This window comes from Mastomys coucha, unplaced genomic scaffold (genome assembly GCF_008632895.1).
Source record: "Mastomys coucha isolate ucsf_1 unplaced genomic scaffold, UCSF_Mcou_1 pScaffold6, whole genome shotgun sequence".
Lineage (NCBI taxonomy): Eukaryota > Metazoa > Chordata > Mammalia > Rodentia > Muridae > Mastomys > Mastomys coucha.
In genome coordinates, this window is record NW_022196912.1 from 81,628,659 (window position 1) to 81,645,397 (window position 16,739).

General features: G+C 34.8%; 1 protein-coding gene across 2 annotated transcripts in view; it reads right to left on the minus strand.

Moving 5' to 3' along the window:
• Nucleotides 1-16,739, minus strand: part of Mdga2 (MAM domain containing glycosylphosphatidylinositol anchor 2) — a 743,089-nt gene that overhangs the window by 213,121 nt on the left and 513,229 nt on the right. For both annotated transcript variants that reach the window (XM_031356255.1, XM_031356256.1), the window contains exon 6: nt 2,865-3,134. In XM_031356255.1, coding sequence (XP_031212115.1) covers nt 2,865-3,134 — 270 coding nt within the window. The remainder of the gene's footprint in view (nt 1-2,864; nt 3,135-16,739) is intronic.

A 16,739-nucleotide genomic window follows, 5' to 3' on the forward strand; every position in this document is an offset into this window, starting at 1 on the left:
TTTGCTTAACTTAATGGATGCTTTCAAACAATGTTTTAGAGAGGTATGCTGATACACCATGGTTGTTTAAGGAAACAACATTAGAAGAAATCTCATTTGCATAATACTAATACTCAAAGGATAGTGCTAGTCCACTTAGACTTGCATGCTAGTAGTACAAGTTTCCACCCCCAAATGATCCTGAATCAAATGCGTCCAAGGAAACACATCTAGAGTTTTATGCTATTTTGGATCACTTATACATTTGTGATTTGAATGCACTGCAGCACATTAATAATTCCCAAAATATGCTGAGAATTTATTGGCTATGATGTTATTCATGCTTGTTTGGCAGGAGTTTGTGAAAGAAGTGTGAGCATTTCTAAACATAATGAATCATAGAAAACTTCAGATGGAAACAACACATTATCTAGTAGGAATGTGGAAGCACTGAGCACAACCATTCAGAAAGGGATTAGGAACCAACATAATTTTTTCCACACATAGCAAGGGACTATTTCTTGCTTGACTTAGGAACATGTGTCTCAATCAGTGTAAGGATCACATGAGAAGTGTTTCTTCTGCCTTCCTTGAAACATTTCTACTGAGATTTTAAACCATGAAATTCATATTCATTTTGAGCTTGCAATATTTATGAAATGAGATACTGCATACAGAAGACAATATATATATATATATATAAACCACACATGTATTTAACCTTAAAATTTTGTATTTTTAAGAAAAAGTCGTGTTCCTAATTTCACATGAAATGCTAGGGCAATTGTGGCACAAAGGTTATGGGAGCAGTGAAGCACTTATTGAGTGGATTTCAGATCCACTCCATGACATGGGACTTATATCTGACACCAACCTGCTACAGTGGCTAAGAACCTCTGACTAGACAGACTATGAGTGTCGGGGAAAACCTAATACTATATTCTGCTAAAGGAATATAGCAATAAAATGACTCCTAAGGACATATTGTTATACTTATGGTTTGTTCAATCCTCACCATAGAAGCTTCTTCCTGTAGGGAAAAAAATTAACATTGAGACCTGAGTGAACAATGTGTAGACAGTGAAAGATGTCAACACACTCAATTCTGGATTGGATCTTGTCATCAAAGCCTATTGCTCACGACTCAGCTTTCTATGAGGAAAAGGAAGCAAAGGTTGTATGGCCAAGGATATGGCATCTTGAAGATACAGCAGGGGTGTTTTTCATAAGAATTCTCTGAGACTGGCAGCATTCATAGGGACTGCACAGGGTTAAGCCAGATGAGGTCCCAATACTAAGAAGGGGACATAGACAAGGAGTTCCACTCTTAACCAAGGAAATAAGTACATATTTTGCACATATGGGTATATTGCTGTGCACTGATTATTTTCTGGAGCATGTTTGAGAAACAGATACTCTTGCCTGTCCTTGGAGTCAGTGTCACAAATGGCCTCTACTCTGTAAACTAGATAAAACTTACTACTTTTTCCCAGGTGAGCTTGTTTCTTTGGTAAAATAAAATAATAAGGTATTCACTATTGGATCCACGGCACTTCAAGCTAAGTGTTGCAATGTTTTCATGTCAACTGTGCAGCAAGATTTTACAGACTATTTCTCATATCCTTGATAATATGAGCACTTTGGCAGGACTCACACTCAAAGGACGTTTCTAGCCTTTTTAATCCCAGGAAGAAACATTACGGTAGTTTTATTAGTTGTACTTTATTGTATCATGATGCAAAAAGAGATGGTTTTTAACACATCTCACAGTTACTGATTACACTATGGCCAACAATTCTATAGCTAAGCTAAGGTTTATATTATAATATTATAATAATCTACATTGCTTTTAAACAATATAATTTTGTCAAAAGGTATATTTCTAATGATTTGTTCACTGACAGAGAGCTGGGCTCACTAAAATCACTACAATAATACACAAAACCACCAACATAATGACAGTGAACTCAATTATGTGTTGCTCACATGGATATGTGCAAAGGGTCTTCACAGTCTTGTGGGTACCACTGTTCACCTGAAAATCATCACCATCTAGGTCCATCCCTATGCAGTACCCTATTAGGTTACTATGACACAGAGAATATGTTGTATTTGAGGTCTTTCTTAAATCTCATTTTCTTTTTCCAACAGTGGGGCTAAGTACCATATTAACGTACTAGCTGGTAGCCATTCCTTTGCATCCCTGTTGCTGCTAATTTAGGGGCTTGTATTTTATTGCAGACCCTAAAATGGACGTTGCCTTTCTTTTTCTGACTTTTCTAAGTATTTCCATCAATGAGGCCTCCTGAAGCCTTATTCAATTGAGTATGAAGTCTTCTGAGAATGAATTATATATTCCCTAATAACCTCAGTGGAAAAGTATTTGAGAATATTTTTGAAATTTTTATATTTATCTCTTATGCTTTTCAAATGACATTTTATAATCATCAACATATTTTATATTCAATATATATAAGTAGAATCTTTTAAGTAAGAGAACATCTATAAATCTCTACATATAAAAATGTAAAGCCTTCTCATAAATGGGGTCCTATAAATATTGACATATCATAAAACTGATAAATTTATTAGCTCTAAGCTAACATATGCTCTCAGTATATTTTGTTTTATATAATACATTAGTAATTTTATTTTACTGATAACATTTTAAGACTAAGTCAATAATACATTATTATAAGTATGCTATAAAATTTCCTTCATGCAAATAAAATATCATTAGGATTTAAGACTTTAGATTCTAGTTGTGATTAGATATTATGATTATTCATAAATATTTTTTCAACATTTGACACATAGGTCAATATTTTAGGAAATATTTTTAAATTAAATGTGACAGTATTTATTTTCTTTGCAGATGAACTCACCTCTCACGATGATGTTGGTGGACTTTTTTGCAGGGTTTCCCACATTATTATTGGCAATGCAGCTGTAAGTACCAGCATCATCAGAGGTGATGGCAGGTATGGTCAGTGTCCCCCCATTCAAAACAATCTTTTCAGGCAGAGTTCCGAAGGACCTGACCCAGGTGAGAGAGGGTGTAGGCTCTCCTCCTGTTGTAACACACACTAATGTTATGGCCTCTCCAGGATTTACTACTATAGGGTCATCCACCAAGAGCTTAATTGACGGAGATGCTAAAAGACACAAACAGAAGACATGCATTTATTGAGATATGCTGAACTGGGCATCAACAGCAGGTTTTATATTATTCATTCAAGTAGTTAAGTCCAAATGTTCTTTTTTCCTAAAATTAGAGTGTCTTACTCAAACTTTAGCCAAATGTAATATTTCTGTACTTCAATTAAGCAGCATGAATTTATAGAATATTATTAAATCTTTTACACCAGATGTAATATTTTGAGGTTATTTTCAGAATCATTTCTACAGGCTAATGTCTGTACTATTTGTTTATGGCACCCTAGGAAAAGTCACAGAAGAGAATGCAAATATTATTCATTTCTATGAATTTATTGTTCTGACACAAGAATCATAAAAGTGACTAACATTGTCAAATACAGCATCCATTTCTTCTTAGTGATATGCTACATTTTCTCTCACTCACAGTTGTTTAGTCCTTGTGTTTTTATGGAGTGGGTGGCAGATTCTTTCACTTTTTACTTAATTGGGGATGAGATGATTGATGCTTTCAACATGAGTTTAGGCAAATACCACATAGAAAAACTTGATTCCTGTACTTCAGAAGTACATTCGTATTATGTGTTAACTTCGTAGTCAGGGATGGTTAGATTGTGAGCTCTCATAAACACAGCTTTAAAATTCAGAAAGAAACAATCACAAATGCCCTAGCAGAAATACTGAACCTACCACTTCTTTATGGTTAATTGTAAAATTCCCAAAAAAGAAAATAAGACTTTTCAAATGCTCAAGTTAAAAAATCAAAATATAGACATTCACTCAATTAAAAACAATTGCTTTTATAACAAATACTTAAAATTGAAGCTACATAGAGAATATAAAATATTATACTCATACAGGCATAACTTTCTTATAGCACAGTTTAAGCATAAACAACATTTTCATAAATAGAAGTACTAGACAAGTATTTTATTGATGTTAAAGTTAATATGTTCAGGAATATTTGATGACAAAGTGGAAGCAGTATTGTATGAAATACATATGTATATATTATATATATACTCTCTATATAGTATATACTTAGAGTTTATATATTATATATAAAGTAGGTACTACTATATTTGACCTCAGTTTTTCATTTCTTTTAAAAATCACATTAATATGCATAAATGTATATATGTACATATGTATTTTGTATATATACTATCTATATAGTATATATAGAAAGATTAACCTATACAAATTCACATAACTGCATTAGTGTAAAAATTATTAAGCTCAGCTTAGAGCTGCAATTTAGAATTCAAACCTATTAAATTGTGTGTTTTAATAAAATCAATTTTTCTTTAAAAATGAAAGCAAGGGAAGATAGGGCAATAGCTTTGTGATGAGGATCCATGAGAGAGAGAGAGGGAGGGAGTCTCTGGCATTTTCAGACATCCTTGTTGCTTGTTGGCTCTTATAACATCATTAAAATAGCATGGGAATTTTCAAAATGTCACAACATCAGTTCTTCTGATGTTCTAGCATTAAATTATAAAGATTTATTATTAAAAAGATGTTGGGAAACACACATAGTGACAGTGATATGTGAAAGTCACCACAGTTGAGGAGAAGACAAAATATATCAAGGAATTATTAAATATTAAATTAATGAATAGAAAATGGCACCAATTAAATCTTATAAAATATGTATTGAACTTATTAATATATAACCACCAAGATGCAAATGAAATCCTGATATAAATAGCATAAATTAGAATTTCATTGAACTAATATTTTAGAAATCCTATTGCTTAACAAACTGTGTTTAATGTGTTTCATACCACATTTAAATTATATTAAAAGAAACAAAGTCAAAGTTTAAGAATGTATATTAGGACCGTAGAAACAACAAATTTTCATTAAATAGAAGAGTATTTGCTTATATAAAAGGCTTATTGTAGGAGGGGTAGTTTTCTGAAAGAAACTATGCAAAATGAAAAATGGAAGAGAATTTCAAAGTTTAAGTTATTTCCTATATAGCAAGAAATTCATTGTTTTGACTCCTTTGATATACAGAAGAATATTTACAATGTTATCAATTGATCATCCCCTTTATGAATCTGGGATGAAAACAGTTCTGAGCATGTTAGAATTATTAATGTCACCTTTTATTTTCTCAGGTTGTTCTTGAAATTGAAAACGTAGCCCAATCAGACTCTTGATGATATGAGTAACAATTCTGAAGCCTTAATAACATTCAAAGGCATTTGCTACACTAAATTTTCTAACTTTAAAGCTTAAGAAAATTACAAGGTTAAACTTTTGACACACATGCATTAGCATGTAACATTTAGTGAACTTTTTGTAACTATATGGCTTTGTTTAAGAATTACAAGTGATTCTTAGCGGGTAAATGGAATCATGACCAAGAGAAGGAAACTAAAGCATAACAAAACCATTTCATTTATATGTACCATTTAAAAAAGGCTTTCCCAGGGGATAGCTCTTATGTTAACTTCAGGTTGCACAGAAACATTCTGAGTGAGGTTCTACCTTTCATATTTTATTTTTGGATCTGACTATTCCAGAAATTTACTATCTCACTGTATAGACAACTGGGCATTGAATTCATCATCTTCCTTTCTTACCCTCCTGAGGTCTGGGTTTACAGGGATGCATTGCTATATTTGACTTCAGTTTTCCACATGTTAACATGCATGCATGTATTTATGTATGTATTTTGTATGTGTTAGTGTATGTGTACATGTGCAATGGAACCAATAAGAAGCCCAGTGGTGAACTTGAGGGAGTTAGTTTTCTCCTTTTACCATGTGGGTGCTAAGGCTTAAACTCAGGGTGTCAGGTTGGTGGCAAGTGCCTTTCCTTGCAGAACCATGCCTCCAGTCCTAGTTGTTCATTTCTTCATCCTTTTGATGTCACTTTTTGGTTGTGGCCTGTATAGCTTTAAGGAATGATCTAAATGTGTTAACAACACATTTGTGTAGAAACAGCAGACAAATGTCTAGAGGAACTGAATTGGAAGAACTGTGTGCTGTAATGGAGATGCACTGATGGCAGCCCAGAAATTCAGTGTGTTTATTATATTCAGAATGTAAGCAGAGAAGGCAAGGTAATCATTCAGCAGGAAAAAGTTGTGATTGATAGTTTCTGTGTACAATGGTTTTAGCTAAAGTTCAAAGTTCTTAATCAACACCCATACTCAGACCAGGGGAGGAAGGCTTTGAGATTCTCCAAGCCAGTCCTGGTGAAGGAGTTTCCATTCCAATGGGTCTGACATTGGAGTAGTTCACATGGCTGTGTTCATCTCAACAACTTAATTCACTCAAAACATCATTAGCTCCCCATACATTGCGTAATGTTTCCTCAGTTACAAATGATGTGCTTCAGACATAATTCAGTCATATGGCAACTTGACTGTGAATCTACACAAGTACTTTCACTTCTGGGCACCCCTCGTTGGCATTGTTAACACAGAGAATACAAGTATTTTTTGATGGATAATATAAATATAAAGCCATTATTTTAGGACTTACTACAAAAGATTGACTAAGTAATGTTTTCGGTTGTCATTCACTCTATTTCCTCCCTCCTAGGCTTAGTGGTAGCCTGACAAAGCAGTGTGGTTGCTACAAGACAAAAGGTCTATAAACTTTTATTCTTTTGATTGCATGTGGCAGACATATTTTAAGGTCATTTTGAATTTTTGAAGGTCCTGTACCTCATCATACTTAAAGTCATTCATTTCGAAGGAACAGGAACCCATATTAATCTCATTTTATAATATTGTTAAATGTAAGTTAAACTCACTGTATTTCAATAGTCATCCACTTAGGACTGGCATGTGCTTTTCCTTAGCACTGTCCTGTAACTGTTCCAGTGCCTTGAGGTCACACATTATGAGCACCCTTTCCTCTGTTTAGTGAGTATCCAGGAAATGAAGACAGATAAAACCCAATGTACTAAATTGTAAACCTAGCTGATTATTAGGTATGTGTTACCAAATATATTGGCTGAGTCAACCATTAAAACACATCCATAGGTAGACATAGAGACAGAGGCTTATAATTCAAGTAATTCAGCTGTGAAAGGAGGAGAACTAGGAACCTGAGGTCAATTTCAACTACACAGAGAGTTGGAGGTTAACTTTGGTTATAAGAAATCTTATCTTAAAAAAAAATAAAAACTAAGAAGCAAAATAAAATATATTCCCATTTATGAAGCAGAGGGCATATAATTTCATTTATTTTCTTAATATGTGATACAGATGACTTTGGCTCATTTTAAACCAAAACCAAACACAAAGGTTGAAATAGAGCAAGAAAAATACTGAACAGGACAACACAGCATTATCATTTGAGATGCTGTTCAAAGTGGAAAGTTATGGTTACCGAAAGGTATGAGGTTTACTCTCACTGAGGTAGAAATGAAGAATTGACTTAAAAGAACAAAAGTCAGCCAGTGATCACTAGAGGCAAGAAAGAGTGAAGTGGATGGCAAAGTCTGTTCTACATTCTAGCATCCTGCAAGACTGTGGAATTACAGCACCCCTAGCAAAGCCACAGCACTTTATTATACATTTTTAAAGGACCGAGGGATAGACACCCATAGCTTCCCAGCACAAAAATATAATAAATGTTTAAGAAGAAAAATGATAGTTAATTGCAATTTAATCATCATACATTTTAAAATGTATAAAAATACATCTATACCTAACAACTATGTATTATTACTATGCTTCAAATAAAAATCATATGAACATGAATCATATAAACAAAGGAAATCCTTCAAATAAAATTAAACATTTATATTAACAAAGACTGACAATAGCCTTGCCTGTGATAGAATGGCCTTCTGTGTCTAAGGGCACACTGACCCTTGGCACACTAAAGACAGGGGAAAATGACCTGTACAACAGACTCTCCACCTCAGGGATCAGGAATATGCTATTTCTTACATAATAAAGGCTCATTTTGTTCCCAAATATTATTTTTTCCACATTTCCTTGTTCTCCCTGGTGATCCACAGAGTGAAGCCTTCCATTCCTTACAAACATGGTTAAATGGTTTTATAGCATCTTTCCATGTAGCTCCTGCTAAGCACTCTGGATTCTTAGAACGTCTTCTTAGGTATTCTTACGTCCCCAGCCTCCTATGCTGACAATTCACAATTCGCATTGCAGACTTTTTCTTCTATCTTGAGCTTCACTGTCTGTGTCATCAAAAAAATTTACCCATGCTTTCTAAATTGCCAAAAGAGTGCTCTAAGCACACGAAAATGATTGCAGCTGTCCTATCTATCAGGTATAGATAGTCTTTCTGTACTCAGTGCTTATGTCTGACTGTGATGCCAGTTAGGATGTCAGGCTGATAGTATGCTAGTACTTAATTATGGGAGTTAGTTGTCACAGTTATCAAGACTTGAATCCTCCTCAAGGATGAGTACAATAGTATTGTATCACATGTTATGTGCTCTGTGTTGGGGATAGCATGAACAATACACAGTTGATAGATAGATAGATAGATAGATAGATAGATAGATAGATAGATAGATGATGGATGATAAATAAAGATAGATAGATGATACATAAACAGATGTATAGATGCATAAGTAGATATATAGGTGATAGATATAGTGTAGATGATAAATGTTACAGAGATTGATTATAAACCATATAGAGGACAAATAGATGAATGAAAGGTAGTAGATAGATGAATTATAGATTATAGATAGATGAAATATGATTAATAGTTCATCATAGATAAATGATGGCTAGGGGAAAAAGACAAAGAGAAGGAATGATAGGAATAAGTGTGTGAGGGAAGGGGGAGATCAGAAAAAGAGGTTAGAAAGAAGAAACAGAATAAGAAAGATGAAAACAGAAGCAAAGGGGGAAAGGATAATATGGTTTATGTGAAATGTCTCTCACTAAGTTGTATGTTGCAAGTCTTGGGCTTCAGCTCATGCACCTGCATGTAGAGAAATTTCAGGAGCTGGGGTCAAGCTGAAGGAATAAAGTGACAGGAGTAAGTTGTCACGGGGGTGAGAGTTATCTTGAGGTTTATATCTGATCTCATCTTGTCATAGATCTCTCCCATCATTTCCCTCCCCTTACTCTTCCCAATGTTGGATGCGGTGCTCTGATAAGCATCTCTTACCATGATGGATTGAAACCTTGGAAACTGTGAGTTAAGATAAATCATCTGTCCCTTAGGTTGTTTGCCTCAGGTGTTTGTTAAAATGATGAAAGTCTGACTGGAAAAGTCTGACAGATAATAGACAACAGGCACATAGGGGATAGATAATAGATAGTGCAATCCTGGGAGAGACAGGAGTAGATCAGACTGTCAAGAAAGAAAGAGTGGTAAAGAGAAAGGAGTTAAAGAGAAGGGATGAGAACAGAGAAGAGCCAAGAAAAGCTGCGTTTCTGCTTCCCCAAATTCTAAACTGTGTTGTTCTGTCTTTTTTTGACCCAGTTTCTTACACACCTCAAGCTTGGTCCTAACTCAGTGATTTTGTTGCTCAGGACTGGTTTTAACCCCTTGAGCCTCCTGCTTTCGTCACCCAAGTATCAGCAGTACAGACGTGCACCTCCATGCCTAGCCAATATCTTAATCACTAAGTATATCTATTCTTTCTATATCACATTCAGCACCCTTTTCCTAGTAAAGAAAATTGATTGTTTTCCCTCTTGAGCTGAACAGGAGATACTTGAGTGGTCCACAGAATGAAAAATGGCCTGTTGACTATCATATACATATCTCCTAAGACCAGATATTGCACAGAAAATGGGACTTTGTGTCCTTTCTTATATTTGACAGTACTGAGTATGGCTGACTAGAAGTCAGGGGCACAGTATTTTTACGGCCCTGGGAAACAACTCAAAGCTGTAAAATGACAGAATGAAAATAAGAGAGCAACCAGGTAGAACTGAAGTTTCCAAGATAGTCAAAATACATGTACATCAGAATTTTGTGACAGGGATGCAAGTGTGGCCTAGTGGAAACGTGCTTGCCTGACATTCTTGAAGACTTGAGTTCATCTCCAATAAAGCAGAAAGATAAACAATAAAGTATCTTCAGAGTATTCTATCTAGTACTACTGGTTATGGTAAATGGAATGAGTCAAACTTCAAATATCATGGCAATGTACATAGTTGAGTTAAAAAATAAAATTGAATTGAGAAAATAAAAGAAGATAATTATTTCAAATATGAATTCAAAATGGAATTCATGCCCACTCAAAACTCTACCAACTCTGTTGTTAGTAATATTGTCTCTGGAGATTAAACAAAGATTTTTGAGTAAAATCTTAACAATTTAGTTCTGGTTGAATTAGAACAAGTTCATTAAGGAAGAGAAATACTCTTCCTTTTCATATTCTTTGAATTACTACCTATCAGTGGAATAAAACATAGATAAACATTCTTACCTGAAACTAGTACACACTACTAATGGTATGTATATTCCCACAGATTTTGGCCTTCCATAGATATGGTATGAAACTTCTAAAAATAGAGCCTATTTTTTTATTTGAACTATAATTTAAAAAGCACAAGCTGTTAAATATATATATCTCAAATGTTTCAAGTAAGAGACAGAAGTAATTCAAGAATTAGAAAGTGAATTGATTCATATGGAAAATGACAAAGAAGGAAAAACAAATAAGACTTACTTAATAGGTATGGTCTCCCTGGCAGGATCTGCCTAATTTGAATCCTTCACAGTGGGTCTATACTGTTATTCAGAGTGGAGGATTGTGGGGAAACATTATTAAAGATAAGGGGAAGGCTACAAATAGAGAAAGGCTAGAAAAAGTGGTGTGATAGCCAGGCTTCAGAGTGGAAAACCTGCCTCTGGGCGGGACAACTAAGAGTATGCACCTCAAAACTCTCTGGAGGATCAGGGATATTGGAAGGCTTTACCAGCATCTACAGCTCACTGGAACTTAATTTTCCAGGCTCATGCATCCAGAAAAGTTTTCTACAAAAGGTTTTTTATTTCAGTTTCATTTGTGTGGCTGTGATAAACCCTCTGACCACTGCACTACCCTCCCCAAATCAGGCAAGAGAAGTGATTATTTGTCTTACAATTTCAGGTCACAGGGCACTCTTGTGGAGTAGGTAAGGCAGCCATGTTAAGCATGGCATCCATGGTCAAGTGCAAGGAAAGAATGTAAGCATGGGTCCTGATGTTCTTGCTCCTTGCTATCCTTTTTCCTCTTTTATATTGCTCAGGACCTCCTGCCTCAAGAACACTGTGACTCAGAATAGGCTGACCCACCACCAATCAGCAATCAAGGTCATCCCCACAGACATGCCAACCTGCCACCACCATGATGTTAATGAATCCTGCTTGACGCCCCTCTCGAAGTAACTGTAGGTTGTGTCAAGTTGACAGTAAAAACTTACCAGCATATTAATATATAAGATATATGGGTGGATATGGTCACAATTCACAATGTGTATATTAGATATTAATGGTATAAGTTTAAAAATGTAATCAAAATTAAAAATAAAACCAGAAAGTACATCAATTGCCAGGAGAGTCTAACAACAGAAGGCAGCACACTTGCTGTCTGTGGGTCACTGTTCCTATGTATATTCAAAATCAATTACTAGCTACACGAAGATGCTGTATAAAGGGAAAAGAAAGAACATAGAGGGGGTCTGCTATCAGTCAAGAAATAGATTCCAGATGAAGAGAATGAAAGCATAGTATGAAGTAGTGAACAGTAATGAAAATAGGCAATTTACTTTCCTTTTCTGTTCTGTAATATGACATTTGTAAATTGGCAATAAACAGATAAAATGCTAACATCTGAGGTGAACTTGTATGTGGAGAGACATATATAGAAACTATGCTTTGCTTGAAACAGCCTTCATTTCACTGAGATAGAAACATGCTTATATTGGTAGATACTTCATGGTGATTCCATTCTCCATGTATATTTTATGCCAAATGTGGATAACTGAAAATTTCAAAAAATAAAGAGGGGAGTATATATTGGTGGCTAATGTGAAAACTGAATGATCTACCCACATATGTGACTTATATTATTTCAATATGATAAGTCACTTATTGCTGAAGCTCAGGAAGACCAAGGATGATGTCATACTGAGAAAGTATATTTACAATGATGTCCAAGAATATTGAAGTATTTGAAATAGTATTCATAAATAGTACTTACTCCAGGAGTGAACCTTTGCTAGAAATATTGAAACCAACATGCATTTTTTATTATTGTAATATTCATAAGACAGATTTCTGGAAATGATCAAGAACACACAATCTATTTCCTCATGGAAAATTACACTAAAGGATTCAGAATATGATCAATTTCAAAATATAGTAAACTCAAGTAAGAGAGACTCTGGATTTTTTTTTTAAATAGGGGGTATCTTCAGAGTTTCTTTTATTGTTACTGTTTTTATCATTAGTAACTGTATGTCTGCTTCCCAGGGCAACAATCTACCTAAGTATTATTGAGTAAGTATTTATAGGGTATGTATCAGATAATAAGTAACACAATGTATTAATGAATAAAACAGCCAAAGCTTCTCAACATTCAGAAATATACACTAACAAAAATAATAAAACCTCTGGATACAACTATTTTTGTTCCATGTGACTTCATACTGTTACATCATCTTTAAGTTCCCTGAATTTATGTGTGCTTTTGACTCTTGACCAGGTTGTTGATGTCATCAGAATATAGAAACTATTTAAGAAGTGCCAAACAGAACTATATTGATTTAAGACATTGTAATATCTTACAAATGACTCATTTGAATCTAACTCTTGTACAAAATAAGTACTTGTTTATGTTCAAGATGTACAAAACTCAGTGAAGTAAAATGTACACAGTCAATCAGCTACAGGAGTACAAACACCCAATGGCCTGAAAGATCTTTGTAAATATGGAAGTGCATTGTGAAGACAAGCTTCAGAATTGCATGTTGCTTCCTCTGTTGGTCCACAATCTCTTCCTGTTATTTTCAGCAGGCAAGGTCTTGGTAGACCTGGTCTTATTCAAGTTCAAAGGAGAACCAAAACTTAGGAAGCTATCACACATAGAAAGAAAACCAAAGCTACGCACTTCCAGCTAAGTCAGTGTTGATGCATAAAAATTATTTTGTTCTGTATAGAAGATACTGGTATCTGGAGAGTAAGACTATATTGTAAAGGTACATTTATCGTGACACAAGCAGAACAGTAATCAACTCAGCTGCCTAGAGTTCACTTCGAATGTTTGACCATTTAGTAAGCACAACATTAACTAATTTATTATACTTAAATATTATAAGGTCAATTCTTCATCAAGACCAAAGCTTTTACCCAAGCTATTAGTTTAATTCCTCCTTTTTAGCAGTAAGGATGATTATAACACACTACCACTAAAACACTCACTCTTATCCTCTTAGTGTGATATCTTTAGGAATAGGACAACAAGGTGAGAAGAGTAATATATATTTTTGTATCAGCAGGACCCCAAAAAAATACAACAAAGATTTAGGTGGTTAATAAAGTTGTCATGAAGAAAATATTTACAAAACTGAGTCAGGTATGGAAGCACACATTGGTGTTCATAATACTTGATGAAGCTAAGGCCAAGGGGGGATACCATTTCAAATCAGAGCTGGGCCAATTGTTTGCAAACAAAAATCCCAACAAACAACATGAACTATTTACTTTTTATAAAATTCACAGATATTATAAATACTTAATAGTCATTTTGTTGTTAAATATACTTAAAATAATTTATATGTTATATTACTAATAGCGATGGCAAATAATTGGTTTAACATAATTATAATATGTTGCTTAACAAATGCATACATCTTATACTCATTTTCAGTTAGCACTTTCTTCAGTTATAATTTTGAAGATTACTATTGATAAATAAAACAATTAAGCTACTTTGTGTCTCTGAGACCAAAATAAAAGGAACATAATTTTTTTTTTTTTGGAGGAAAACTAGTATATAGCTAATTATAATGAGATTCCAAGATTTAGGTCAATATTGGCAAAGATTTAAAACACTTCTAAGTATAATATTAATTAAATAAGAGGATAGAACAAATGAAGACCATCCGCTGTTGATCATATAGGTAGCTATTTTATTTTTTTTAAATTGTGTGCTATATTAGAAAGTATTCTCATATTACTTAAAATATTTGTTTGATAAAGATATTTTCAATTGCCATAGATGGAAAAACCAAAGTATTCCATAACAAAACCAAATTTATACAATATCTTTCCACAAATCCAGCCCATCTAGGATAATAAAGGGAAAACTGCAACAAAAAGAGGGAAACTACATCCTAGAAAAAGCAATAAAGATTCTACCTCACACCAGTCAGAATGGCTAAGATTAAAAACTCAGGTGACAGCAGATGCTGGCAAGGTTGTGGAGAAAGAAGAACTGTCCTTCATTGCTGGTGGCATTGAATAGTGGTATAACCACTCTGGTAATCAGTTTAGCAGTTCCTCTGGAAATTGGACATAGTACTACCAGAAGACCCAGCTATACCACTCCTGGGCATATACCCAGAAGATGCTCCAACATGTAATGAGGACACATGCTCCACTATGTTCATAGGAGCCTTATTTATAATAGCCAGAAACTGGAAACAACCCAGATGTCCCTCAGCAGAGGAATGCATACAGAAAATGTGGTACATCTTCACAATGGAGTACTACTCAGCTATTTAAAACAATGAATTTATGAAATTCTTGGGGAAATGGACGGACCTGGAGATTATCATCCTGAGTGAGGTAACACAAAAGAACACACATGGTATGTACTCTCTGATAAGTGGATATTAGCTCAGAAGCTCGAAATACCCAAAATACAAACTACAAACCACAAGAAACTCAAGAAGAAGGAAGACCAAAGTGTGTATTCTTCCTTCATTCCTTCTTAAAAGGGGGAACAAAATACCCATGGAAAAAGTTGCACAGACTAACTGTGGAGCAGAGACTGAATGAAGGACAATCCAGAGATTTTTCCACCTGGGAATCCTTCCCATATTCAATCATCAAATCCAGACACTATTGTGGATGCCAGCAAGTGCTGGCTGACAGGAGCCTGATATAGTTGTCTCCTGAGAGGCTCTGACAGTACCCGACTAATACAGAAGTAGAGGCTCACAACCATCCATTGAACTGAGCACAGGGTCCCCAGTGAAGGAGCTAGAGAAAGGACCCAAGGAGTTGAAGGGTTTGCAGACCCTTAGTACAAACAATATGAAATAACTAGTACCCTCAGAGCTCCCAGGGACTAAACCACCAACCAAAGAGTACACATGGTGGGACTCATGGCTCCAGCAGCATATGCATAGCAGAGGATGGCCTAGTTGGTCATCAATGGGAGGAGAGGCCCTTGGCCCTGTGAAGGTTCTATGCCCCAGTGTAGGGGAATGCCAGCGTCAGGAAGTGGGAGAGGGTAGGTTGGTGAGCAGGGGCAGGGGGAGGGAATAGGTTTTTTCCCTCTCCCCACGCCCCCGGTGGGGAAACTGGGAAAGGAAATATCATTTGATATGTAAGTAAATAAAATATCTAATAAAGAAAAAGATATTTTAGCTTTCATTCTCTAACCTGGGACCAAATTATTTCAGTGTTGTAGTTTGAATCTTGTATAATTGCATAACTCCACTTCATAGAATGTTGATTGTAAGGTTTTTTTTTCATAATTCTCTAGAGTCCAGGGCTTTTCTCTAATCAAGGTGGGAATTAGTTATTTTCTAAGGAGGTCTGCCTGAAGCAAATTCTGCCATGATAAAGAAAATCCTAGGGTGTAAAGACACATCTTTGGACATAGTTATACCTAAAATATTCAAGCTGTAACAAGTATTATATATCACATTAGGAGCCTCAGCATCCTTGTCAGTGATAGCAATAGAATATATGAACTGCAGTGAACAAAGTGTACATACTGTATTAGTGGTTACTAATTGGACAAAGTGAGGGGTTTGCTTATGATATACCCATCTATGCATAAAAGCACAGTTTGATAAAGTTCTAATTCTCCTTTGCTATTGATATTCTTTTGGAATATTCTAGATATTAATTCCCTGTTGGGAATTTCACAAAGGGTTTCCATCATTTTGTAAGCCCTCTCTTCACTTGTTTATCTCTTTCTTTCACTGTTTGGGAAGCTTTAAAATTTGATGTAGTTCTCTACTTATAAATTATTTTATGAAAAAAATGCCAATTTGATATAGAGCCACTGAGTATCAACTGTGTACTAGGATTTTACCTGGGCTTTGAAAAGTATCAAAACAAATCAATTATAAATGCTGTCCTGAAATGTGCAATTAGATAAAGCTGATTAGAGATGTTAGTATATCTGAGGCATTGTCCATTAAGTTTTACTAATGTAAATGTATTACTTTTATAAAAAGGCAGGAAAAAATAAACATCAGGGATTTTATCAAACTGAACTATTTCTTGATAGTAAATAGAAAACCACCAGGAGGAAAACACAATTCACAGAAAGGAAGAAAATACTTGTACTCCATAGGCATTTTGGTAGTTAATCTCTAAAATATATAGCAATCTCATATTATTTATGCATATGTCCTAATAAACCAGGTTTTAAAATGGCTAACAACTTGAATTGACTTCTTTAAGGACATA